Source organism: Macaca fascicularis, chromosome 2, assembly GCF_037993035.2.
Source record: "Macaca fascicularis isolate 582-1 chromosome 2, T2T-MFA8v1.1".
NCBI lineage: Eukaryota > Metazoa > Chordata > Mammalia > Primates > Cercopithecidae > Macaca > Macaca fascicularis.
Genome location: NC_088376.1, coordinates 98,583,292 through 98,610,971, shown reverse-complemented (window position 1 = coordinate 98,610,971; position 27,680 = coordinate 98,583,292). Strand labels below are relative to the sequence as shown.

General features: G+C 41.1%; 1 protein-coding gene and 1 long non-coding RNA gene across 5 annotated transcripts in view; one reads left to right on the top strand and one right to left on the bottom strand.

Annotated features, from left to right (window-relative positions):
- Positions 1–683: 683 nt before the first annotated feature.
- Positions 684–26,341, bottom strand: FETUB (fetuin B). 4 transcript variants are annotated; one of them, XM_015445630.3, is made up of 9 exons: positions 17,295–17,554; positions 15,592–16,046; positions 12,666–12,891; positions 12,210–12,320; positions 10,779–10,866; positions 8,416–8,585; positions 7,286–7,387; positions 2,331–2,414; positions 684–1,368 (listed from the first exon to the last, which is right to left on the bottom strand). In XM_015445630.3, exons 3-9 carry the CDS (start codon positions 12,888–12,890, stop codon positions 1,000–1,002), a joined length of 1,149 nt encoding a protein of 382 aa, XP_015301116.2. In that variant the 5' UTR covers position 12,891; positions 15,592–16,046; positions 17,295–17,554; the 3' UTR covers positions 684–999. The 4 variants fall into 4 exon arrangements, with proteins under 4 accessions (XP_015301116.2, XP_065396412.1, XP_065396413.1 ...); XM_065540340.1 differs by lacking the exons at positions 15,592–16,046; positions 17,295–17,554 and adding an exon at positions 26,179–26,341; XM_065540341.1 differs by lacking the exons at positions 15,592–16,046; positions 17,295–17,554 and adding an exon at positions 22,892–22,938.
- Positions 24,908–27,680, top strand: part of LOC135969689 (uncharacterized) — a 50,538-nt gene continuing 47,765 nt past the window's right edge. The window contains exon 1 of the long non-coding RNA XR_010585068.2: positions 24,908–25,116. This is a non-coding gene — a long non-coding RNA (uncharacterized lncRNA). The remainder of the gene's footprint in view (positions 25,117–27,680) is intronic.

The following is a 27,680-nucleotide window of genomic DNA, read 5'->3' as shown; positions in this document are numbered from 1 at the left end:
CTGAGTACAATTCTGCTTCTTTCAGACCCTGACCAACAGGGTGTAAGACCCCATATGACACCCTCACATAATCGCTTCCTTCTTACGAGAAGCAGATGAGAGGAACAGAGTGTGAATATTGTCTACTTCTCTTATGCTAATTACGCCGAGACCTGTGTGCCTCTTCTAATAGCCGCCAGGATAGAGGACAATAGCTGCATCTGCAAATTCTCTGTCAAAATGTCCAAGGTCCTATCTGGTGTGCATGTGTGCACGTGTGCATAGGTATTACTGAATGAGGGGAAATTGGTCCTGCAGTGTTTGAAAGATGGAAAACATAGACTATAATTGAATGCTATGATGGACCCTCCTCTATCTGTCCCAGAGAAATTGTAACAGTGATGAGAACTGTCACGGTCTGCTGCTCCCACAGTGTCTAGCACAGGCCACATGTGTACTTCTCTTCCATGTGCCCCCAGCTCTAAGTGAATTACCCCACCGTTGAGACCTGGAGACTTCCAGACAGATGAAAAGAGGTAGAAGTTTGGAAATGGTATGGGCCCTATGCAGCTAATACCTGTCCTGGAATTAAAGGGAATTTAGGGACTGAAACTGCTGGGCATTAGTTTCTCATGCCTCCTGGTGTTAGGGAATTGTCTCTACTCACGCAATGCTTTCATGCTGAGATTTGAGCACACATATACTGCTGAAAGGATAAGTACCTTTATAAGTGAGTGGCTGGAGACATAAGAGAGGCATCTCTCCATGGCATGAGACTCCTCAGTTTAGGAGGGGATGCAGCCCAGGGTACAAGGCAGTGTACAGGGTAGAGTGCAGCCCAAGCAGGGGGTTCAGTCTCATTATTTCCAATCCCAGTCAACATGCTGAGGCGAAGAAGAGTCAAAAAGGTGTCCTTCATTAGCCACTCTCTACGTGTGCATGCTCTGTCTCTGTCCATTGTCCCCATCGCCTCCCATTTCATGGGTGCACCATGCCCCTACAGAAGACTCTGTGTGATTCTCACGGCGGAAGGACAAGAGGGCTGGCATCCTGGGCTGGCCCAGGGCACTCAGCAGTGCGTGCTTTTTCTCTGGGGAAAGGCAGGACAACCACCTTCTTCTCCATAGGCTCCAGGAAGAGGAAGGAAAGATCCAGGCTTTCTCCCTGGGGATTCGTGGTTAGATCCAGATGCACAGGAAAGGCCTCCTGAGGGTCCTTTTCCTGGGAATTGTTATCATCCAAGTCAGGAAGATATTGGACAGATCCTCTTGGCCCAGCTTTGGAGGGGGAGTCTGTGGGGGGTGTGTTTTTCTGCTGGGATTCTTCCACCTTGGAAAGGTTTATAGGTTTCTGGTTAACAGCAGAGTTTTCACTTCCAGTGGCTGGAGCCTGGAACGAGAACATTTTTAAATGCAGAGTTCCACAGGGAAAGTCCTCCCATGCCTAGTACCAGCCTAAGCTGATCTGTGCCCTTCTGTTGGAACATTTTAAAGGGAGAGTGGGTAGAGGGATGGGCCTCCTGGTGAAAGGGTTAAAAAACAAAACAGATAACAGCTGGGGGAACCAAGACCTGTAGAAACTTGACTGTGAGACTGTGAGTCTCACAATTTCAGAGCTGAATAATGGCCCAGAGAGGTTCAGTGACTCACTCGAAGTCTCCAGCAAGCTATCTTTCTGTTCCCAGTAGTGGCAGCAGCAGGTGCCTTTCCTTGATTGTTTATTCTGCACCAGGCCTTGTACAGCACCCTTCATTCAGGTCCTTTCATTTGCTTCTCACAAGAATTGGAATGATGCAGTGTTGCAATCCCAGTTTATAAATGAGGCAACTAAAACTCAAATAGGTAAGTATGTGCCTGTTACATAGCTCACAGGTACCAGAGCAAAACTGGATCCCAAGTGTCCTGTTTCAACTGCCTTAAATATACCAGGCACAAATACACCTCAAATATAAACTGCCTCTCAAATGTAACAGGCTACCTTATAATAAGTGCGCAATAAACACTTCTGGAAAGGGATTGAACATTTTCTTGAAAATAACTTCTCCCTGTGGCTTGAGGTAAGGTTTCTTTGGGACACTGAATTTAATGTCTCAGAGGCTTGAATCACATCCAAGCCAGCAGTTCTCTGTTTCTGAATTTGTCTGGCTTATTCTGCAGGACCATATTGTGACTAAAACAAGGCTTAACAGGTCTTTGACTAGCTATCCTGTGGGTGTGGCCTCAGGGTAGCCTGCGGAAAGTGGTGAGCAAGGTGGTTGGGAAAATCAAAGGAAGGAGGGTAAGGTAGTGGCAGGTAACTATCGATAATCTGCTCTTCTTCACAGAAAGACGGGCAATTAGATTGAAAAATACCTGTGATTCAAAGAAGTCACAAGTCACAGAGACAAGTTTTTCCCAGGGTTTTCGGATCAGAGAACCTTTGCAAAGACCAACAGGCTAAATGACAGAGAAAATACAATGTCATGTGAGTATTACCAGTGATCATAGATGGAAATCAACTAGCTTTCTGCTTGTGTAGATACACAGCCAATCAACATTTTTATGCTTCTACTATGTAATGGGTAGACTCTAAGTCAATTCTTTCTAGATCACCCCTACCAAGAAATCATCCAAATTAGGCTAAATTGCTTCAAATAATGAGAAACTCCGTATTTCTTGAGGAATGAAACTCTGTTTACTAAACAAATTCTTTGTGTTGAGTGGAAAGTTATGTCTATACAGATTCTACCTCTTGGCCTTAGTTCTACCCTTGGGTCAGCTAGAAAACGTGTTTTCATCTTTTATGTAGCAGCCCTTTAAGTATGTTTCACCTGAGATTTCTCTTCTCAGACAAAACCACTCTCAGCTCCTTAAATTTCTCTTTACTTAAAAGTAAAGTAGCTTTGTTTCCTTATTACAAATGTAATAGTTAGAATATAGATAAATAAAAGAAAATAAAGACCTGTAAATTGCCTGAAAGATACTTGTTACCTGCAGTGATTTGATTTCTTTTCTTCCAATCTTTTTTTCGTATGCATATACATTTTTCTTCTACAAAATAGTCATATTATATTTATTACTTTATAACTCTATTTTGTCACTTAACAATATATTGTAAAAACTCTTTTATGGCATTGAATGGTCTTCTAGGGTTTTTAAAAGAATGGCTACCTAGTATTCCTCTGTGATGTTTAACAAGCTCTCTTTTGTTGGACAGCTAGATTGAATCTAATTTTTCTGTTATTTAAACATTGAAGGTACATCTTTTCATGTATTCCTAGTTACTTCCTTAGGGTAAATTCCTAGAAGAGGAGTTTTAGAGTCATACAGTGTGTACTTTTCAAGCATAAATAGAATATTACAATAAAATGTTGCCTCAATTTCTAAAGAAGAGCTCTTAAGTATATCCGCATAAAATTTACTAAATTTGCCTAAAAATAAACTAAAAATAGAACTACCATTTAATCCAGCAATCCCACTACTGGTTATCTATCCCCCGACCCTCACCAAAAAAGAAACTACTATAAGAAAAAGACAACTGCACTTGTATATTTATCACAGCACTATTCATAATAGCAAATATGTGAAGCCAATGTTGTGTCCATCAGTGGACGATTAGATTAAAATGTGATGTGTGTGTGTGCGCGCACACACCATGGAATACTGCTCAGCTATAAAAAAGAATGATATCATGTCCTTTGCATCAACATGGATGGAACTGGAGGCCATTATCCTAAGTGAAATGACTCAGAAACAAAAAGCCAAAATCCACATGTTCTCACTTAAAAGTGGAAGCTAAAGAAAGGGTATACATGGACACAAAGTGGAGTAACAGACACTGAAGATTCCAAAAGGTGGGAGGGTGGTGAGGGATGAAATACCATCCTGAGCTGGGCGCGGTGGCTCACGGCTGTAATCCCAGCACTTTGGGAGGCTGAAGCAGATGGATCACTTGAGGTCAGGAGTTCGAGACCAGCTGGTCAACATGGTGAAACCCTGTGTCTACTAAAAGTACAAAAATTAGCCAGGTGAGGTGGCAGGTGCCTGTAGTTCCAGCTACTTGGGAGGCTGAGGCAAGAGAATCGCTTGAACCCAGGAGGTGGAGGTTTACAGTAAGCTGAGATTGCGCCTCTGCACTCCAGCCTGGGTGACAGAGCAAGATTTGGTCTCAAAAAAAAAAAAAAAAAAAAAAAAAAACACAAAAAACACAAAACAAAAAAAACCCACCCTGAATACAATGTACACTATTAGAGTGATGGATACACTAAAAACCCAGACTTCACCTCTATGCAATATATTCATGTAAGAAAACTGCACTTGTATCCCTAAATCCACACACACACAAAAAAAGTGTTTAAACAGATTGCCTAAATATTACTCTGTCACTCAGCTCCAGAGCATATGAAAAAAAGACTAGAAATTCCTTAAAGTGGGAAAATCCATTAAAGTACGAAGTGTCTGGGGAATGGTGCTTCAGCCTTTTCCTTCTCTTCATCACCAAGTCACAAAGAGGAGGGGCTCTCAGAGAACCTTCTGGAGAAATTACAGGTACTCGCACCAAGGAGACCTGGCCACTCCCACCCTAGCTAGGATTTGCTGAGCTACCAAAGTTCACAGGCCTACCTGGTGCTGACACTAGAGTGGATCACAAAGGGAGTTTATGAGTGTGCTGAACATGTGAGCCCTAGAGGCTGGGAACACATGTGGCATCCAGATTTAAAAAGGAGAAGTAAAAAGCTATCTCTTTCCAGGTGACATGATCATATAGAAAATCCTAAGAAATCCACTAGCAAACTATTAGAACTAATAAATGAGTTCATCAAGGTTACAGCATATAAGATCAATATAAAAAATCAATTGTCTTTCTACACACTTTCAATGAACAATCCAAAAATGAAATTAAGAAGACAGTTTCATTACATTAGCATCAAAGAGAACAAAATATTCGGAGAGTAAATTTACCAAAATAAATGAAAAGTTTGTACACTGAAAACTACAAAACTTTGTCGAAATAAATTAAATGAGTTCTAAACAAATGGAAAGATACCACATATTCATGGATTTGAAAACTTAATATTGTTAAGATGACAGTACTTTTGACGTTGATGTACAGATTCAATACAATCAAATGTATCAAATTTCCAAATGCCTTTTTAAAAATAGAAATTGGCAAACTGGTCCTAAAATCAGCCTGAAAATTCAAGGCATTAAGGATACCCAAAGCAATCTCGAACAAGAAGCACAAATAGGAGGACTTAAATGTTCCAATCTCAAAATGTACTACAAATCTATATAGTATTCAAGACAGTGTTATACCGGTATAAGCTTAGAAGTGTAGATCAATGGAATAAAATTGAGACTAAAGAAATAATCTCTTACATTTATGGTCAATTGATCTTCAAGAAGTATGCCAAGACAACGACATGGGGGAAAGAATATTTTTTTTAACAAATAGTGCTGGAAAAATTGTATGTTTGTATGCAAAAGAAAGTTGAACTCCCTGCCTCACACATGTACAAAAACTCAAAATGTGTCATAGGCCTACATATAGGGGCTTATTTCTTTACTTTCAATTTTATTCCAATTGATCTACATATCATTCTCATACCACCAAGACGTTTTCTTAAATACTGTAGTTTTGTAGTAAGTTTTGAGTTTGGGAAGTATGTCTTCCTATTTTTTTTGTTGTTGTTGTTCAAGATTATTTTGGCATTCTGGATCCCTTGCATTTTTACACATAGAAATCTTGGTGATTATGGATTAGGCAATGATTTCTTAGATATGACATTAAAAGCACATTCAAAATAAGAAAAATATATAAAAATAGAACTTCATCAAAATTTAAAACTTCTCTATTTCAAAGAACATTGTCAAGAAAGTGAATAGACAACGCAGAGAATGAGAGAAAATACTTAAAAATATGTATCTGATAAGGACATTGTATCCAGAATATGTAAAGACTCTTATTATTCGACAATGAAAAGACAAGCAACTGGATTTTAAGTGGGCAAATGATTTGTGTAGACATTTTTCCAAAGAAAACATACTAATAGATAATAAACACAATAAAAGATCTTCAACATCATTAGTTATTAGGAAAATGCAAATAAAAATCATGATGAGATACCAATTCATGCCCAGTAGGATGGCTATAACCAAAAGAAAGATCATAATAGGTGTTGGCAAAGATGTAGAGAAATTGAAACCCTCATACATTGCTGATGGGATTGCAAAACTGACGCGGTCACAGTGGAAAACAGTATAGCAGTGAAAGGGTTAAACATGGAGGGTTTTTGTTGTTGTTGTTGTTGTTGTTTTTCATATGACAAAAACTCCACTCTAGGTATATACTCAAGAGAAATGGAAACATATGTGTACATAAAAACTTGTACACTTGTTCATAGCAGGAAACAATTCAAATATCTATCAACTGATAGATGGATAAACAATAAACAATATCCATGCAATAAAATATTATTTGCTAAGGAAGAGGTAAAACTATATCTATTTATAGATGGAGAAGCTTTGAGAACACTATGCTAAGTGAAAGAAGCCAGAATCAAAAGACCATATGCTGTAGGATTCCATTTATATGAAATGTCCAGAATAGGCAAAGCCATAGAAACAGAAGGTAGGTAAGTGGTTTCCAGGGCCTTGGTAAGGTGGCAATGGGAAATGACTGTTAGTGGGCATGAGGTTTCTTTTGAGGCTGATGAAAATATCTAAAATAAGAAAGTGGCGATGGTAGCACAACTCTGTGAACATACTAAAAACTGCTGAACTGTACACCTTAAATGGATGAATTTTACAGTGTATGAATTATTTCTTAATAAAGCTGTTACTGTAAGTAAATGAGAGGAAAGTATTCTTGGTGCATTTTGCCCAGTTGCACTCCAACACATTGTGCCAGGTTAAATTCCCACCAGTTGTGTTTCAGATGGCTTCAAGGCATACTTTCCTTCTTGGATGCCTCTTTGAATGAAGGCCTATTTGATTTTGTCCTTCTTAAAGAGTGGTCCAAGGAATGGAACACCATGCTGTATTACAAACGTAACTGGATTGCATTAGACCAAAGCAGGGCCATTACCCATCACTGAGATGTCTGTGTTTTACAGCTCTATATAATCACTTTTGCAACTGCTGATGAAAATTGCACTTACAATTGAATGCAGTCTGGATCTGTCTAATCTCTAACTAGTCTAACTTGCTCCTTGAGGGGAAGAAAAGCATCTCATGCCTTATGACACCTCATATGTAATTTATGCTCCACAAACACTTAGAGATGATCTGTGAACACTCAAATTATGAAGACATTCAGGAAAACTCACCACAGAGTCGGAGGACTGAAGTGAACAGCTGCTGATCTGGGATTTGGTACACGGTGATTCTTTAATTAAGTATTCCACAAAGTAAGAAGGGCCAACCACCCACTGTTATGAGACAAGAGCTGAGATGTAAAAATCAAACATTTCTGCCTGGGGAGAAGACTCAGGTTTGACAGCATTATATCTACAGAAACAATACATCACCAGAGGCATTGTCAAGGCACATATCTGTTGTTCTGCAAATCCCCACACTGATCAAACCATGTACCATGATTTAGTTATTAAAAAAACATAATCTCACACCTTTCTTCCCTTCTTTAAGATTTGAATGGGCCCTAAACACCTTCTTTTGATTTATTTTTCCTCATGTAGAATTATCTTTTAAATTTTTCTGCTTATGAAAGAAATATCAGGCCAGGTACAGTGGTTCATGCCTGTAATCCTGGCACTTTGGGAGACCAAGGCGGGTGGATTGTTTTGAGTCCAGGAGTTCGAGACCAGCCTGTGCAACATAGTGATACCCAATCTCTACAAAAAATACAAAATTAGCCAGGTGTGGTGGTATGCACCTGGAGTCTCAGCTATTTGAGAGGCGGAGGTACAAGGACTGTTTGAGTCCACCCTGGGTGACAGAGTGTCTCTGTCTCAAAAGGTAAAAAGAAAGAAATAGACAGAGAGGGAGAGAGAGAGAAAGAAGGAAAGAAATCAACATAATTTAAATACAAATGAGCCTTCATTTTCTCTAATCCATAAAATTCAACACCCAGTCTAGGCCTTAAAATAGAGTAAAAGTGATGTTGTAAAGTGGTCCATGATCAGTCACATTTGAGAATACAGCAGTAAGTGGTAAACTTATGGACAATCCCCCAAGGAGAGTAGGAGTTCATTTCTCTTCTTGCCTTAAGGTTAGGGAAGCAAAATCAAGCCACCTGACTCTTGTAGAAATGCCATGGAATCACTTAGAAACTGAAGCGTGATAGAGTGGGCATCAGGTCTATCAAAGTGGGGAAAGCAGAGAAAGGTATTTTGGTTCTAATCAAAATAAGGGCCTTGACATTCTCCTCCCAGCTTAGGAATCTACAGCAACAGTTATGAGACACACTGTGTAATTGGCTTGAGCAGTTTAGCCTTACCTGGCTAGAAGCCCTGGTGACTTTGAAGAGAGAATACTGCTTGGATGTGCTCTCATTGTTGTATTTCGCAAGAGACTCAGTGGCAGCCTCCAGCACTTCGTCACTGGAAAGGTCAGTGGATGTGGGTGCTGGGCAGTCAGGGCATGTCCTGTGAATCTTTGGTTTTGAAACTGTTGATGCCAATAATATAAGTTTTAAAATATTATTAATTTTCAAAAAATCATATGACTGTAAAGAGGTAAGGATGGGGCGAGGAAGACATTTTCTGGAATAGAAGTTAGCTGTCAGCAGTGTTTTCTGTAATGACCGTGTATTACTTTCATAATTAAAAAAGAGACCAAAACAAAGTTTTCGTCTCACATACATTTACTCTGAGAATTTTGTTCAAAGACACGTAATATAGTATATTAAAATAGGACCTTTTCCTCCAACTAGTTCAATATCTTTTCTCATTATTGACTCTGTAAAGTAGACTGAGTGTCTTCAGAGGTTGGGAGTTCATTACTACCATACCTTATTTACCTTGCAGTTCCTAACACTGAACATCATATCTGATACATAGGAAGTGCTTAGTAAATGCTTGTAGAATGTATGGATAAGTGAAAGACATAGTAGAAGGTGGAAGCGCACCCTGTTTGGTTAGAAATGCAAGTGCGATCTGTCAAAGCATACAAAGTTACAGCTAGATAGGGGGATAAATTCAAGTGTTCTAGACCACTGTAGGATGACTACAGTTAACAATAAGATAAAATTTCAAATAGCTAGAAGCAGGATATTGAATATTCCCAACACAAGGAAGTCATAAAGGTTTGAGATGATGGATATACTAATAACCTAATCTGATCACAATACAGTATATATATGGAAATATCACTATATATGCTATAAATATGTACTATTATTTATCAATAAAAAATAAAAATAAATAATTTTGTTTTTAAGAAGAAAAATGCAAGTGAGCCTGAAAACAAAATTGATCAAGTCATTGTGTGACTGGATAGAATGATCACCCCAAGCACAGCCAGATTTCTGTTTGGGAGGAGCTGAGGGCAGCAAGCCTAGTGTGAAAGTCAGGATACAGAATTTATCTTGAAGCTGCTTTTGCAGAGCAAACACATTGTTTTTAGTAATTCTGTATTTATCTGCATGCACTTGAGGACTGGTGGAGATAATGGGGGACTTACATCCACAGCTTGTCACTCCTGAATCATCACCACCTGTCACTTCCTGATCTTCCGTAGCTCTGATGCCTATGACTTCCATTTAAGTCCTGAGACTGTTTGCTATTTGCTGTCCTAATTTATTTTAGGTGAATCTTGCCTTCACAACCAGGAATCTTAAACTGTGCCTAACAAAATGTTTGCTCGCTTGCCTTGTTATTCAAAGCAACCAGCAGCATTCTCATCTCCTGGAGGTTATTACAGATGCAGGATCTCAGGCCCTGACCCAGACCTATGGAATCAGAATCTACACTTGCACGGGATCCACCAGGGGAGCGACACACACGTAGTTGTTCGACAGGGGACCAAATTCTGTTTTCCCGCACTGTGAATGCTCTCTTTCCAAAGACTTTCCCTTGAAAAAAGGAAGGTCCCAAATGAATGCACGTGCATATTTCAACTGTCATTAAGTTTCAGCTTCATTTCTAGTCCAATTATTTACTTAACAACATTACTGACACCTTCTACTTGGTGGGAACTGAGGAAGGGTGCAGCCGGAGGAAGAAAGGAGAAACTATTCTACATGATATAAGATATGCGACCCCCAAATCAAGGCGGTGCATTATGTGTTCCCTGAGTAGTTTAGACAAAGTTGTATAGGAATGCAGATTACAAAAGCACCATTCCTTTCTAGAATAGAGAACACTATGGAAGAAGCGGTGGTGGTCCTTAAAGAATAGGTATGTTCCAAGGTCAGAGGTCATTGGGGAGGGCATGCTCAGCAGAGGGAGAGGCACAAGCAAGACGCTGAGACTGGAAAGTGCAGTGCATGTTCAGAAAACAGTGTGGCACCCAGTAGAATGGAGTGTAGAGTTGGTGTAGTCTGGGAAATAATGGCAGAGATAGTCAGAAAGGAAGCCTGAGGAACAGTCATAGAAATTATACCATTTATTTCGGACTGAAAATGTAAGATCTGATGCAGCATATAAATGTAGAGGTAATTGAGTAAGATATACTGTGGGAAGAGGAGCAATATAGGATGAACTTCAGTAAGGAGGTAAGTACTGGAAATACTAAGAAATTGGCATTAAGAATAAACAGCAAATAAGAATGAGAGATACCCTACACACTCTTGGCAAAGACCTGGTTAAGTACTCTTTTCCATCCTTTATTAAAACTAACAAAATCATAGTGATTGCTTACCTGGGCGAAGAGTACAGTTATAAGCAGCTAAATAGAGAACTCTACTTGGTTTGTTGTTATAAAATATTGCTTTGCATTGACCATAAACCTGAAACCAACAAATACATTTTATGACATAGTGAATGCAATTATGAGTTTTAAAAATACCTCCAAAATTAAAGTCAGACATTTTCTTTTAAAGTAATTAGAAACTTAAGAACGAATTCCGTGGTTTTGGCTGGGAGGAACTGCAGTTGATGATCAAACTGTTTAACCTTTTCCTAGGACACAGCTAGAATATGTTTCCCAGCCTCCCCAACAGGTGTGACTGTGTATAATTGAGTTCTAACCACAGGAAGGTGAGCAGAAATGAGGTGTAACCATTTCCAGATCTGGCTCATAAGGGTCTCCCATGTTGTCTCTGTTCTCAACGCTCTTTCTCTGTGCACAGCTTGATACACATGAGCAGGTAACCATGGAAGTCATGAGCTGAGGCTGGCAGAGTCTAGAGCCACAGTGTGGAATAAACTTGGATCTCAAATTACCCCTGGAGCAAAGCCCCCATCTAATCAGGAACTTCTACTTTCAACTTTCCATGCATGAGAAATGGACTTCTATCATGTTAGAGTCAGTATACACTTTTTGTGTGTGTGTTTTAGTAGCTAGTGTCACCATAACAAGTATAATTCACAACAGGATATTCACTTTTCAAAATCAAGGTGGGTGCAGTTTGACCATGATGAGGTTATATGATTAGGAAAAATATCTTGATCATATAATTTGCTTCTAAACATTTATATCACTATCCTGCATTCATGTTGTAAAGTTTTATATCAATTAATGAAAATCTTCCCAGGATAATTAAGAATCAAATGAAATGGATTATCTATTTTCAAGTCTCTTCTATGATCATCTTTAAAAGATTAATTCTGAGGCCCTTTATGTTCTGTGGTTCCAGGAAATCCTTACATGGCACCCTTGAGAGCTTTCATACTGCATATCATCCATTTTCCTCCCCTCAAACCTGGCATCGGTGTTTATTAAAACAAAGGAAAATAAAACAAATAGACAAAGCTCTACCTCCATCACTTCTGCAGTCTACATTAACCCCAAGTCCAGAATATTCACACCTCAGGTCTTTTTCTCACAATTTAAACACTGGTTCAGAGCCTAACGGAAGGTCTTGGAGGTTAAAAAAAAAAATCAAATAACTTGGGAGCAACTTTTCCATTCTGTTCTGCATGACCCCAGTGGGACTTCTCAGAAACCCCTCTCATGAGTTATACTTTGTTCTGTCTAGAGCATTAGAATAAGCTCATGGGCACCTGCCAGGAGATTATAAAGTGGGCCATTTAAAAGATGGCAGACATTGAGCACCCTTTACCCTGTAGAAAGAGGGCACTTACTTGCTTTCCATAGGGCCCTTAATGGTTTATAAAAACAAGCACTCACCGATTGATAAAATGGCGTCATTCCACAGTCTCGCCATGCCTTCTTACTGAGCACATGGCAGTCAGTCTCTAGCACATCCAGTGTGAGATAGAACAGAGATCCCAGGTCATCCTGTGGGAAGGGTAGAGAAATACAACACATTTCACAGGAAGCAGAAACCGAGAAAGACCACACACACAAAAAACCCTGCTTTATGGGAAAGCCAAAGGATGTTTGTGGAGATACCCTGTAAACTGCTGAATCTGACACAAGTGTCAGAGTAGGATCACTGTTAACATGTGTTTTTATTAACAATAAGTGCATTGTCGCTGACCCTGGCAGAGGATGACAGAGTGTTCTTGGCAGGGCTTCCAATACGGAAAACACCTGCCAACATGTGTCTCTGGGTTCCCTCACCCTGGCCAGTCTCTCCAGCTTGCCCACATCCCTGCCCGAGTGGGGACCGTCATTACTTGCCTGTCTGTGTTCCTGGGCATCGTTCACTCGGTTGAGACTCAGCACATAGCCGTCCTTTCTGTCTTTGTTAATGTCCCGCAGGGCAAAGTCTGCAACTGCTAGCACATCTGAGTCATTGCAGCCTCGGGAGAGCAGAGCCCAGGGGTTGAGGACCGGCAGGGGCGGAGACCTTGCTCCGCAGCACAGGATGAGGGTGCAGAGTGCCAGGCGAAGGGGCAGACCCATTCTGTGGAGAACAAGGCCCAGGATGGGTCAGTTTGTGGAGCTGTAGGGACTGGCCAGCTTGTGAGGCTCTTTAAGGCAGACTTGAGCAGTTCTTTTTATAACTGGAAAAGCTAAACAAGTTGACCTTGAATTCTGGACTTGGATTTTCCTAAGAAAGTACTTTGGATAGAATTTGCCAATGATTCTAACCTTAGACCCTTGAGCAACCTCATATCAAACTGTGCATACAAACAAATTTAAGTTTCCCAACTGTTTCCCGAGAAATCATAACATTTTTTCAAGGCTATTATGATTATATTCTGATTTGCAGATCCCCTCCTGAATAGGAATATGGAGGATTGTCCCATTCTCCCCTGTCCCCTAGCATCTTTGCTGTGGAGATCTCCGTGGCCACTCTAATAATTTTCTCAGGCCCCAGTGGTGCTTGGTGAATTCAGACTTCCTGGCTGACAGTCTGTGTGCAAAGCCCTTGTTAGATCAGGAAGGTGGTGGAACCCCTCAGTCATCTGCCAGAAGCACAGTTGAGATTCGTTAAGCACTTCGGCCATCTGAGTGGAAAGTGTTCCACTTATCATCATTTAGGTTATTTTTAAACAATGACTTTACTTAAGAAGAAAAAGTCAAAGAGATATTGAAAGTTCTCACATCATATTTCAAGCCTATTCTTCCTTTTATGCATATGTATGCAAGCAAACTCATTAGGAGACTAAAACCCCATACTCTTGCTAAAAGAAAGATACTGAAGGGTGGGTGGGTGGCGACACATTGGTTGGGACTGTTGCCTTTTTTTTTTTTTTTTTTAGCTTCTATTTGTGGTTCAGAAAGGTTCTACTTATTGGGACCATACAAAAGATAATTATCTTTTAAAAACTTTCTATTTCAACAAAAAACACATATCAGCAGTAGTTTGTCATGAAAGAAAAGAGACAAAATGGGAAAGGAGCCTCTAGATGAGGTTATCACGGAAGGAATTCTATAAAGCCCTAGTCCATGAGATGAGTAACCACTCCCTAACTCTCTCCCTACTGCTAGCACTTCTTCCTTCTTCCTGTCCCCGCCCAAGGATTCTGTGTTCGAATAAGTTTAGGAACTGCTGCATCCCTCTGTGTGCTTGCTGGTACACAGTGGTGGCTATTGTGTAATCCTGATAGTTACTTATACCTCAACAAGCACTTACTGAGCAACTCCACAAACGCCAGGAACTGAGATAAGATTCTGGGGGGAATTGAGGGTTAATAAAACTTTTAAGAATAATTAGATACAGTCTGAATATGTCCCCAAAGTTCACATGTTGGAAACTTTACCCCAGTGTAACAGTGTTGAGAGTTGGGGCCCTTAAGAAGTGATTTGTTCATGAGGGCTCCACCCTCATGAATAGAATATGCCATTATCTTGGAAGTGAGTTCCTGATAAAAGGATGTGTTTGGTCCCCTTCTCTCTTCCTCTCACCTATGTGATGCCTTCCACCATGTTATGATGCAGCATGAAGGCTCTCACCAGGTACAGCCCCTCGATCTCAGACTTCCCAGTCCCCAAAACCTTGAGCCAAAGCAATTTCTGTTCATTATAAATTCCCTGGTCTGTGATATTCTGTTATAACTACACAAAACTAACTGAGGCACAGTCTTAATTAATTTCTGGAGGCAAATAGTTTTTGAGGATTGATTGAAAAACCCAAATCTAAAGATCCCAGCTCCATGGATGTGGGCCGTAGGCATTGTTTTCAAACAGGAACAATACTAGGAAAATGGGTACAGAAACCAGACATTCAGATTCTGGGGCACAACAAAGGCTTAGCTTCAGCCAGTGAGGAGAAAAACATTAATTGAACTTGAGCTATGTGCAGAAGGATGTGGGGCCTGAGGACACAGAACAAAGAGGAGGAGAATGGTCTGGGGCCTGAGGAATATATTAGACTTATATAGGTGAAGGCCATGAGTGCAACTAAAATAAAAGGCAGGACTCAAACAGATAAAAAGATCCATTAACATGGAACTTGTGCACCACCACTTATGCACCTGGGTTTCAACCCAGTCTCAAACAACCTGAGTCAGCCTCCTCCTAGGCTGTGGAGTGTGGGAACTCCGGGAGAGGAAGCAGGGGAAGAGTCCAGCCTTTGGCGTCAGGCAGTCTTGGGTTTAAATTCCACCTCTTCCACTGCACGGTCAGAGGGCCTGTGACACTGGGTGTGCCACACAGCATTTTGTTTCCTTATTTATACAACAATGGCACTCCCAGCATATGTATACATGCACAGTTGCACCCGCCTGTAGAAGGAGAATGGAGTTCCTCTTTCCCTAGAAGCCCAACCCAGGTACACTTGTGTTTGGTTCCCATCATATATGGGAACAACTTTAGTACCAGCATGAAAGTTTAGTTTCAGCACAGGAGTGAAAAACAAGGCTGTGGAGATAGATCAATCTAGGCTTTGTCGAATCCAGTGCTGTCTAATAGAAATACAATGCAAGTTACATATTTAATTTTAAAATTTCTGGTATCTGCATTCAAAAAGCAGAAAGAAACAGATGATATTAATTTTAACAATATTTTGCTTAACCTATCAATCCAAAATATTATAATTTCAATATGTGACTAACATAAAAATTATGAAAGGCACAGTTTACATTCTTTGTTTCACAATATGGCATACCCCAATTTGGACTAACCACATTTAAGATGCTCAAGAGTTACATGTGGGTACCTTATCAGACAGCCCAGGTCTAGCTCTTGGGAGCCTCAGGCTCCTCCCGTGTAAAAAGGAGTCTCCATCTCCTGAGGTTGCAATACGAACTTATCACAGGCGAAGTATGCAGAGGTGCTTAGCACAGTCTTGGTGCACAGGACGTCCAGAGACAATGTCCGAGGACAGCTGTCAGTGCTGTGACTGTACCCTGTGGTCCTCACTTTGTCTCCCACAGTGCGGATTCTTATGTGACTCTGCCAGTGGCCTTTTTCTGGTTACACTTGAATGGATGCATCTCCAGGTGAACCAGGTTGGGATAAACAAGGCTGATTTTCCTTGAGTGAGGAGGGAGAAGGAGGGGGCTTCCTGGCCTGCCCACCTCCTGACACAGGTGTGATCCAGGGCGGTGACTTAGGATGATTGATTTGAGAACAAGGAGAGATCAGACAGGTGAGACATTGTTGGCTGCAGAGCTGGGAGACACACAGCACACATGATTAGGCATCCAGAGAATTAGAAATCTAGGTACCAAGTCTTGGCCTAAGGAGACGGGGTGTGTACTTAGCAAAACTGGACAGCAGCCATGGCTCCAAAATACCAGGTGGGTGCTGCCTGGTTCATGACGGTCTCTGCGGCTAGTTGGTGTGTTTCTCTCTCTCTTCCCTTTCCTCCCTTTATCTTTTCTTCCTTCCACAAACACTGAATGAACATCTACTCCATCAACTGCCAAGGCCCAGCACTACATATGACACTGATATGCTTCAGTCTGTGCACAGCCCTGTGCTAAACACTGTGTGTTCCTTCTCTCATGTAAGCCTATGACCAACCGAGGCCTGTAGGTACCATTATTATTCCCATTGTGCAGATAAGGAGACTGAGGAAGAGAAAGGTTACATTGCCTGCTTGAGCTCTTGCAGTCAGGGTTGGCATCCAACCTACATGGCTTCAGAGAAGAAGGCATGGTTCTTGCCCTCAAGGTGTGGATGCTAGGAATGCACCAGGGGGAGAAACTAGTGCTGCTGGGGAAGTCCAGACAGGCTTCCTAGAGGGGGTAACATTCACTCTGGGGCTTGAAGGAAGAACAGAGTATGCCTGAGGCACAAGGCAGGGAGCGTATCTAACAGAGCGTTACTTTTCCTGCAGGAGCTGTAAAGGCTAAAACTGTAAATCACATCAGTTACTTTCTATGTCCTTGCAACTTTTGCAGCTGTCTCCTCTGTCATTAGATAGTATTTGCTACTCCCAATCCACCTGCTAGCCTCAGGGCTGCCTTTTGGCAGTTTGTCCTTGACTCCTTCCTGAAGTATCCTATGTTTGGAATCTCCCTCTCTCTCTTACTTTTATCAACCATATTTAGACAATGTATGGAAAAAATCAAAATGTTTAGAGTCAAAAATCAAAAAAATTTTCAGAATCAAAAATATTCTTAGGGCAAATCTGCCTTATAGCATCAAAAGTGGGATTTCCTCCACGAATCCCTATGTCAGTATGGCTAAGAGCACAGGGGTTCAAATCCCAGCTCTGCCACTCATCAGCTGTGTCCAAGGATGGCTTTCTCACATTCTCTGAGGCTACAGCTAATCCACAGGATGGACGTGAAGACCAGGGGGGATTTTATACACTAAGTGCCTGGCATGCAGTTTGCCCTTAGTACTTCACCGAAGAAATTCTAAAAGATAAGAAGGGGCAGGTAGGATCTTCAAGCCATATCTCATACTCACAGTTGTGCTGGTTTATGAAAAGATGTCAAGGATGCCGTAGGCACAGTCCTTTCAGGGAAGCAGCCCCTGAGCCAGGGCCTCAGCTTTGCCAGTCACGCCTTCAGGGTTCCTGAGGAGCCAGAGTTGCTCAGGTCTGGGGGCGAGTACACTGACCCTATGCATACGCAACTGATGTATAAGCCAGAAGCCGGTTTGTTAATTTGTACTGGAGACCGATGCCTCTCCTAGTGTCTCTCCAGCTGGGCTGGACAAATGCTGACAAGTTCTTCCTCTCTGATTGTCCTTTTATAGCCTGCAAACAGATTGCATCGTCACTTCAGAACACCTGGTAACAATACAGGTGGTTAGCTGGACTCCAGTGCTGGGCATACACCCTGAATCCTGAATTGAAGGCAGGGTGATAAGCAGAAGGCTAAGCTATAATTAGGTACAGTCTTTTTCTCGGAAGCTGCCCCACACCTTGGACACACCTGGGCTCTTCCCAGATTACTTAATCAACATCTTTACAAGCCAATTCAGAGAGTGCAGCCACCCTGTAGATGGACTGCTTCAAACAGTGCTGCTGGTTCTTATGGGTGTCACTCCCAATGGGTAGTTTTATTGCCAAATTCCATCATAACCAGTACTATCCATACCCTGACCAAAGAAGGAAACACCACCGCCTGCCTACTGTATGCCAGGTACTGTGCTAAGTGTGAGGTATGTACATTTCATCCTATGAGGCTTTGTTGGGAGGTGTCTTCATGCTACTTGACAATCGTGTCACCTCAAAGCATGTGTCCTTTCAAATACCCCACATGTGATAACATCTGCCAAATTAACAGAGTGAGGATCTAACAGCAAACCGTATCCTCATGGAGAGGTCACAGCTCTGGCACATTTTCTCTCAGTGGAAACTCAGCTATGGTTCAGTTGCTTCTTTCCTGGATTTGTCCCGAATATTGGATATTTTTGAAGTTTTGATGAAGAAATAAAAGTATATGGGTACAAAAATTTACTCAAAATGGATGAAAAATTTAAACGTAAGACCTCAAACTATAAAAATCTTAAAAGAAAACCTAGGAAATACCCTTCTAAATGTCAGCCTTGGCAAAGGATTTTTGGCAGTCCCCAAAAGCAATTACAACAAAAACAAAAATTGAAAGTGGAACCTAATTAAACTAAAGAGATTCTGCACAGCAAAAGAAACTACCAACAGAGTAAACAGACAACCTAAAGATATGGAGAAAATATTCACAAGTTATGCATATGACAATATGTAAAATATGCATATTCTAATATCCAGAATCTGCAGGGAATGTAAATCAACAAACAAAAATGAACAAACCCCATTAAAAAGTGGGCAAAGTATATGAGCAGACTCTTCTCAGAAGAAGACATACAAGCAGCCAAGAAAACATGAAAAAGTACTTATTATTACTAATCATCAGAGAAATGCAAATCAAAACCACATTGAGATACCATCTCCCACCAGTCACGATGACTATTATTTAAAAGTCAAGGCCAGGAGCGGTGGCTCATGCCTGTAATCCCAGCACTTTGGGAGGCCAAGGTGGGCAGATCACAAGGTCAGGAGTTCGAGACCAGCCTGACCAACATGTTGAAACCTCACCTCTACTAAAAACACAAAAATTAGCCAGGCATGGTGGCGCACACCTGTCATCCCAGCTACTCAGGAGGCTGAGGCAGGAGAGTCGCTTGAACCTGGGAGGCGGAGGTTGCAGTGAGCCGAGATTGTGCCACTGCACTCTAGCCTCGGCAACAGAGCAAGACTCAGTCTCAAAAAAAAAAAAAAAAAAAAAAAAAAAAAAAAAAGTCAAAAAACAACAGATGCTGGTGAGACTGCAGAGAAAAGGGAATGCTTATACACTATTGCTGGGAATGTTAAGTTAGTTCAGCCACAGTGGAAAGCAGCTTGGATATTTGACAAAGAACTTAAAACAGAGCTGCCATTTGACTCAGCAATCCCCTTACTGGGTATGTACCCAAACGAAAATAAATCACTCTACCAAAAAGACATACGCATTTGTATGTTCGTCACCACACTATTCACAGTAGCAAAGACATGGAAACAACGCAGGTGCCCATCAGTGGTGGAATGGATTTTAAAAAGATGGTATATATACACCATGGAATACTACATAGCCATAAAAAAGAATGAAATCTTGTCCTCTGCAGCAACATGGTTGCAGCTGAGGGCCATAATTCTAAGTGAATTAACACAGGAACAGAAGACCGAATGCCACATGTTCTCACTTACAAGTGGGAACTAAACATTGAGCACACGTGGACATAAACATGGTAACAGTAGACACTGTGAACTACTAGAGTGGGGAGGATGGGAGAGGGTATGGGTTGAAAAACTACCTATTGGGTACTATGCTCATTATCTAGGTAGAGTATACCTAGGTGAAAAACCTGCACAGGTACCTCCTATGTCCAAAATAAATAAATATTGAAAAAATAAAACTCAATAAAAACATCAATAATTTTTTTTAAAGTATATGGGGGCAGCATGATTTATAATCTTTTGGGTATATACCCAGTAATGGGATGGCTGGGTCAAATGGTATCTCTAGTTCTAGATTCTTGAGGAATCATCACGCTGTCTTCCACAATGGTTGAACTGGTTTACAGTCCCACCAACAGTGTAAAAGTGTTCCTATTTTTCCACATCCTCTCCAGCACCTGTGGTTTCCTGACTGTTTAACGATCGCCATTCTAATATGTAACAAACCTGCATATTGTGCACATATACCATAGAACTTAAAGTATAATAAATGAAAAAAGAAAAAGAAAAAACAAAAGTATATGGGGGCTGGGCACAGTGGCTCACACCTATAATCCCAGCACATTAGGAGGCCGAGGCAAGAGGATTGCTTGAGCCCAGGAGTTTGAGACCAGCCTGGGAAATATAGGGAGACCCCATCTCTACAACAATTTTAAGATTACCAGATGTGGTGGCCTGTGCCTGTGGTCCCAACTACTCGGGAGGCTGAGGTTAGAGGACCGCTTAAATCCAGGAGGCAGAGGTTACAGTGAGCCAAGATCATACCTCTCTATGCTGGATGATAGAGCGAGACTCTGTCTCAACAACAAAATAAGTATATGGGGACAGCCAAAATTGAATGGAACAAGGAGGAGGTATGTTCAATGGTGATCTCGTTAAATCCTATTGAAGGAAGGTATATCTAGTAATAATTAAAAGTGAATTTTAAATATGAGTAAAAGAAACAATTACTCAAAATTTCCAATACTCTGCTCAGAGTATTTCTTTAATTTTGACTTTTGGAATCATGTTAGTATTTTATATATTTAAAACAAAATCAGTGAACAAAGATAGGGGAATGGAAACTAAAAGACAAACAGAAACAAATGAGCCTAAATGTGTTTCAAATGAATACTAGACACAATGAAAGGGGAAAAAAGAAAACTGATCCAAGTAACTTTTGTACACAATTCTTTGATTACGGTCGCCCTCCATATTTGTAAGTTCTACATCCTTGGATTCAACCAATGAAAACACTTAAAAAAAACAAAAAACAATATAACAATACAAATAATTAAAAAGCAATATAGTGTAACAACTACTTATATAGCATTCACGTTGTATTGGATATTACAAGTAATCTAGAGATGATTTAAAGTGTATGGAAGGATGTCATAAGTTATATGCAAATACTATGCCATATTATATAAGGGACTTGAGCATTCCCGGATTTTGTTATCCTTTGGGGTCCTGGAACCAATCCCCCACAGATACCAAGGGACAATTGTATATATCATCAGTCTGAACAACAACAATAACAAAAAGAAATGGAAACAAGTCTTGGAATCTACTTAGTAGGTTTGTTTTTCCACAGTGGAATGGGTGTAGCAATTCCTAAAACTATTTATGTGTATCATAATCTTGAGCAAATTAATATTGTTGTTTGAAAACCAGGATTCTCACTGTGAGAGAGAGTGACAATGAGAGAAGACAAGAAACTCTGGAATCTTGGATTGGTGCTAGAGGTAGCAGAATGAAACCATAATTTTACATGAACCCATATGAAATTATTGTTCTTTCCAACTTTGTCCCCTGAGAAGGCCTAGAAGCGAGAATATTCCAGTACCAATAAGCCCACTTACTATCAGAACTTGGTTTCTAAATCTGATTCCCCATGAAAAGCAACCAAATCTCCTTGAAGAAATGACTGATTCCAGGAAAAGGGAGAGTATAAGTTGATCCTGTGCAGAAGGTGAGGAAGGACTCAAAGAATGATAAGTCCATGTAAAAAGAAACCACTTGAAGAGAATCCATTGTGAAATCTAGGACAATCGGAGCATCATAACAAATAATGATAGTAGTGAATTACAATCCACTGAACAAAATAGCAAACTATGGGTCCATACCGATACCAACAGAATAAGAAAGAAGGAAAACGGCCCGGGCGCGGTGGCTCACGCCTGTAATCCCAGCACTTTGGGAGGCCGAGGCAGGCGGATCACAAGGTCAAGAGATTGAGACCATCCTGGCTAACATGGTGAAACTCTGTCTCTACTAAAAATACAAATAATTAGCCGGACCTGGCCGTGGGCGCCTGTAATCCCAGCTACTTGGGAGGCTGAGGCAGGAGAATTGCTTAAACCCAGGAGGCAGAGGTTGCAGTGAGTCAAGATCATGCCACTGCACTCCAGCCTGGGCAACAGAGCAAGACTCCATCTCAAAAAAAAAAAAAAAAAGATAAACTGTTTGCTTATGATAAAATGCCAATTGCAAAATATAGAAGAGATTACAGTTAGAAAATCACCATTATTTTGCAATCATCATTGTAATAACAAATTCAGGCAAGAATCATCAATGTATGTTAAAACTACGGAGTAAAAATTTGAAATGGGAGAGGTTATCTACATAGTCTCTGAGTACCTCCCCACAGATTACTTAATAACTGTAAAGGGAGAAATTATAATTATATACCAAAGGAACCTGGAAGACATCACTTTAACCAAATAATCAAAATCAACATCACCAGTAACAAGCCAGACAGATACCATGTGTTTCCTGATGCGATGCACTGAGAAGGACACAACATCACTTTTATGGTATTCCAGAGGGGACAGGTAACCTACACTCATCATGAGGAAAGATGAGACAGACCCAGTCGAAGGGCATTCTGCAAGACAACTAGCTTGTACTCTTCCAAAATGTCAATTCATGAGAGAGAAAGCCTCAAGAAATGTTCTAGATTAAAGGAGACTAAAGAGACTACGTAACTAAATGCAACATGCGATCAGTTTGATCCTGGATTGGATCTTGAGATAAGAAGGAAAAATTCCTCTAAAGAACACCATTGGGACAGTTGGCAGATTTTGTAAATGCAATGGAAATTATGTAATAATGTATACATGTTAAATTCTGTGAGTTTGATAACTATGCAGTGATTATGTAAGAGAAAGTTAGACCCTGAGATATTTAGGGATAAAGAGAAAAGTGTATATCTGCAACTCATCAAAGAATCATAAAGTGTTAGAGGTTGAAGGGTCCTTAGAGAGTCAGTAGACCATATCCTACTTTCTTGAAATGATGTAACCAAAATCTGGAGAAAATGAATTACCTGCCTAAGACCACACATCCAGCCAGGAGTTGAGCCCAAGACTCTCTGGCCAGGTGTTTACAGTGAGTGCATGATATTGGTTATTCTTGTTCATCATGGGTCAATACTCAGACAAATATATTGTTATCCATTAACTACAAGCCAATATACACCCCCGCAGCTTTGACCTAGCTTCTGCTAATGCAAAGGTCCCTGGCCTCTGGTGGGCTTACATCAGAGGACAATGACCCTGGGAACTGATTTATTTTCACCTTTCTCAGTGCTGACCATGGTCTCAAAGGTAGGTGCTCTCAGGAGAGCCCTCCGCTGTGTGCTGTGGTGGAAAGGGCTGGAGCTTGTAGTTGGGTAGACCTGCTAGATGAGATCTGTTACTAGCTGTGTGACTTCAGGCACAGCTACCATTTATTTTATCTGACACTCAGTTTTCTCATCAGTAAAAATGGCGACAACATGCATATTTACGAGACTAAATGAGATCATGTATGTGATATACGCCCAGCCAACAGTAAATCTTAGTAATTGGTCATTGTTTTCTTCTTTCTTTTGCTCCAAAAGTATTTATGACTATGAATGGAGCTGGGTGGAGGGCTTAGAGAATTCACTACAAGTTATTTAAACTTTTTTTCTCATTAGAAGAATATTACCAAAGTGATATGCACCTTATAGAAAAATAAAAAGCAAATAAAAAGACAAAAATATTTGACCACACTGTTAATAGCTGACGGATGTCCTTCCAGACTTTCCTCTATGCATATATCACATGCATTTTTATACAAAAATACTGTATTAGTACACTTACTATATGGTAACTTGCTTTTAAAATCCAACAATAGCCACGCGCGGTGGCTCACGCCTGTAATCCCAGCACTTTGGGAGGCTGAGGTGGGCAGATCACAAGGTCAGGAGATCGAGACCATCCTGGCTAATATGGTGAAACTCCGTCTATATTAAAATTACAAAAAAATTAGCCAGGTGTGGTGGTGGGCGCCTGTAGTTCCAGCTACTTGGGAGGCTGAGGCAGGAGAATGGCGTGAACCCAGGAGGCGGAGTTTGCAGTGAGCTAAGAATAGCGCCACTGCACTCCAGCCTGGGCTGCAGAGTGAGACTCCGTCTCAAAAAAATAAATAAATAAATAAAATACAACAATAGATCCTGAGCATCTTGACATATGAAATAATCCACTTCTGCAATTTAATTTTTAATTATTACACAATAGTCTGTTGACAGGTGAGTCAGTTCTTCAAGCCAACTGTCTTTGATAGACAGGTCGATTGTTTCCAATTCTCTGCTATTACAAACAATGTTGCAATTAACATTCTTGTGGGTAGATCTTTGTTCATATCCCTAATTATTTGCTTAGTACAAATGCCTAAAAATTGAATTACTGGGTCAAGGGCAATTCTTACTGTTAAAACTTCTGATATAATTTGCCATCTTAGGCCTGGCACAATGGTTCATGCTAGTGCTTTGGGAGCCCAAAGTGGGTGGATCACTTAAGGCCAGGAGTTTAAGACCAGCCTGGGCACCACAGCAAGACCTCATTTCTATAAATAACGTTTTAAAAATGAGCTGGGCTTGAAGGCATGTATCTCTGGTCCCAGCTACTCAGAGGCTGCGGCGGTAGGATCACTTGAGAACAGGAGTTTGAGCACTTAGTGAGCTATCATTGCGCCACTGCACTCCAGCCTGGGTGATGGAGCAAGACTGTGTCTCAAAAAAAAAATTAATTAATAATTGTAATAATTTGCCATATTGCTCTCCAGAAATACTATAACAATAGCATTCACACCGGCAGTGGATAAAGCATTAGGAAATGATCTTCATTTGAATGTTCCAAGCACAGTAAACAAAAACTTATCTTGAAAGGGTAGAAAGGCCAGGAGAGGTGGCTCACGCCTGTAATCCCAGCACTTTGGGAGACTGAGGTGGGCGGAGTTTGAGACCAGTCTGGCCAATATGGTGAAACTACGTCCCTACTAAAAATACAAAAATTAGCCGTGTGTGGTGGCGCATGCCTGTAGTCCCAGCTACTCAGTAGGCTAAGGCAGGAGAATCACTTGAACCCAGGAGGCAGAGATTGCAGGGAGCCGAGATGGTGCCACTGCCCTCCAGCCTGGGCGACAGAGTGAGTGTCTGTTTAAAAAAAAAAAAAAAAGTGCAGAGAGAGGCTGTGAAGCTTGACTTTCTGGGCTTCTCCATGGACCGGTGGATCAGGAGTTTAGGGGGTAAGAAAAAAGTTCCTTCATTCAAGTAATGTCGTAAGTTCTTCTCCAGTGAGTGAAGTAACTGCTCTGTGATAGGCACTGTGCTAGATGTTGGGGATAAAAATTTAAAAAGCTAGCTGGGCACAGTGGCTCATGCTTGTATTCCCAGCACTTTGTGGTGCTGAGTTGGGAGGATTGTTCGAACCCAGGAGTTTGAGTTCAACCTGGGCAAAATAGCAAGACCTCATCTCTTAAAAAAAAAAATTAAAAATTGGCCAGGCATGATGGCATGCACCTGTAGACCTAGCTACTCAGGAGGTTTAGGCAGAAGTATCACTTGAGCCCAGGATGTCAAGGCTGAAGTGGGCCATGATTGTGCCACTGCACTCCAGCCTGGTGACAGAGTGATACCTTGTCTCAAAAAGATAATAAATAAATAAATAAGTGCCTATTTTTCAATCCTCTGCATTGTAACAATTGAAGAATCATTTGCTTGAGTGTGAGATAACAGATATCACAGGGCTGCCAAGGACCTATCAGTGATGACAGGGAGGACAGCCTCTCTGATGAGAACAGGGTAACACTCTTTGAAATGAAATCTCATGTGACATTTGAGATATCTGGCTTGTAGTGTAAAATTTGTGACAATTCTTGCTGTCTATGTGCTTTAGGAGGTAACAACAAAATTGCTCAAGTGCTCTTTTCTCATTAATTTTAAGTAAACCAGGCCCCAAATATTATGGGTAAATTTTTTTCTACTGTAATTGAGATTATATGTGTGTGCTTGTGTGTGTGTGTGTGTGTGTGTGTGTGTGTGTGTGTGTATGTGTGTGTGAGAGAGAGAGAGAGAAAAAACTAGAAAGTGGAAGGGAAGAGGTGAGAAGAGGCATGGTGAGGTAATGACAAGATATAAGGCCGGAGTAGTAGTCAGGCAAAAGCCTGAGAGTCTTCGGTGCTGTAGTGATTAGAATAGCATACTAAAAGTACTGGGGAATCACTGCAGTTTTTAAGAACTAGATTCTCAGAAAGATTATTCCAAGTAGCAGCAATGAAAGGACCCCAGCTTCTCCAGGATACCCTTACCAGCAAGGCCATAGGCAACCAAAACAGACGTGGGTGAGGGTCCATCCTTGTAGGGTCTCAGCTCATGCTTGCGGGTTCCAATCTGCTGTCAATTCCCCCTACTTCATATCCATCTTCTCTTTCTGAACACCTGCCCTGTGGACTTCAGGCTCCAGCATCAGATACAGAGACAGCCTTACAGGGACTCTTTATCCAGCCCCCACAATTGCATAATCCAGTTCCCTACAATACCTCCCTGGTTATGCTAAACCTGGTTGAACCCTGAGTGATACAGTTGTGAATGAGAAAAGCCTGTGAGGAGACACTGCTGAAGAGGTGGAAGTGACAGTGGGAACAGAGAGGAAGGACTGGATCTGAGATATGATGAGGATTTAGGAAATCAAGACCTGGTGACTCACAAAATATGGCAGCAAGAAAGGGTGAGGGATCAAGAATGACTCCAGAGTTTTCAGGTTATTTGACCGAGTCAAAGAGTTGAGCTACCATTACAGGAATAGAGCAGATTTGGAAGGGGGAGGGGATGGGGACCTGAGTTTGAGGCTGTTAAATTTGAAGAATCTGAGCGATCTCTAAGTGGAGTCTCATAATATGTGTTGGATGTACGGACTCAAGGCTTAAAGGGGATAAGCAAGATCATCATTAGCCAGAGGTGGAGGCTAAAATCTTGGGAGTGGGTGAGCTCATTCTGGGAGAGCAGGTAAGGCAATGAGATGAGAATGAGGTGGAGCTCTGAGAAAACTAATATTTAAGGAGGAAGCAGAGGAAGATGAGCTAAAAGAAAAAGGGTCTGAGATTGAAAGGCTGCAGAGGAGAAAGACAGGCTCCATAGGCCAGGAAGGACTGCATTCAAAAACGAAAGGCATGGTCAGAGGGTCAGATGCCACGGAGAGCTTGAATATAAAGGGCTAAACGTGTATCCATTTGATCCAGAAGTTCCCCCGTGATCTTTGTTGGTAGTAGTTTCAGAGGAGGGGTGGCAATAGAAGCCAGATTACTGTGGAAAAAAACAAAAAAACAAAAAAACGAATAGGAGTTCAGGAAGTGGAGACAAGCAAGTATAGACCATTGCTTATAAAAGCTTCTTTATAAATGGAAGGAAAGCAAACATTAAAAAGAAGAATACAAGGTTGAGGAAAGACCTTTAAAAGAATAAATAGAAGGCCAGGCACAGTGGCTCACGCCTGTAATCCCAGCATTTTCGGAGGCCAAGGCAGGCAGATCATTTGAGATCAGAAGTTGAAGACTAGCCTGGCCAAAATGGCTAAACCCCATCTCTAATAAAAATACAAAAAAAAAAAAAAAAAACAACCCACAAAAATTAGCTGGACGTGCTGGTGCACACCTGTAATCCCAGTTACTTGGGAGGCTGAGATAGAAGAATCGCTTGAACCCAGGAGACAGAGGTTGCAGTGAGCTAAGATGACACCACTGCACTCCAGCCTGGGCGACAGAGTGAGACTCTGCCTCAAAATAAAAAATAAGCCGGGCGCAGTGGCTCACGC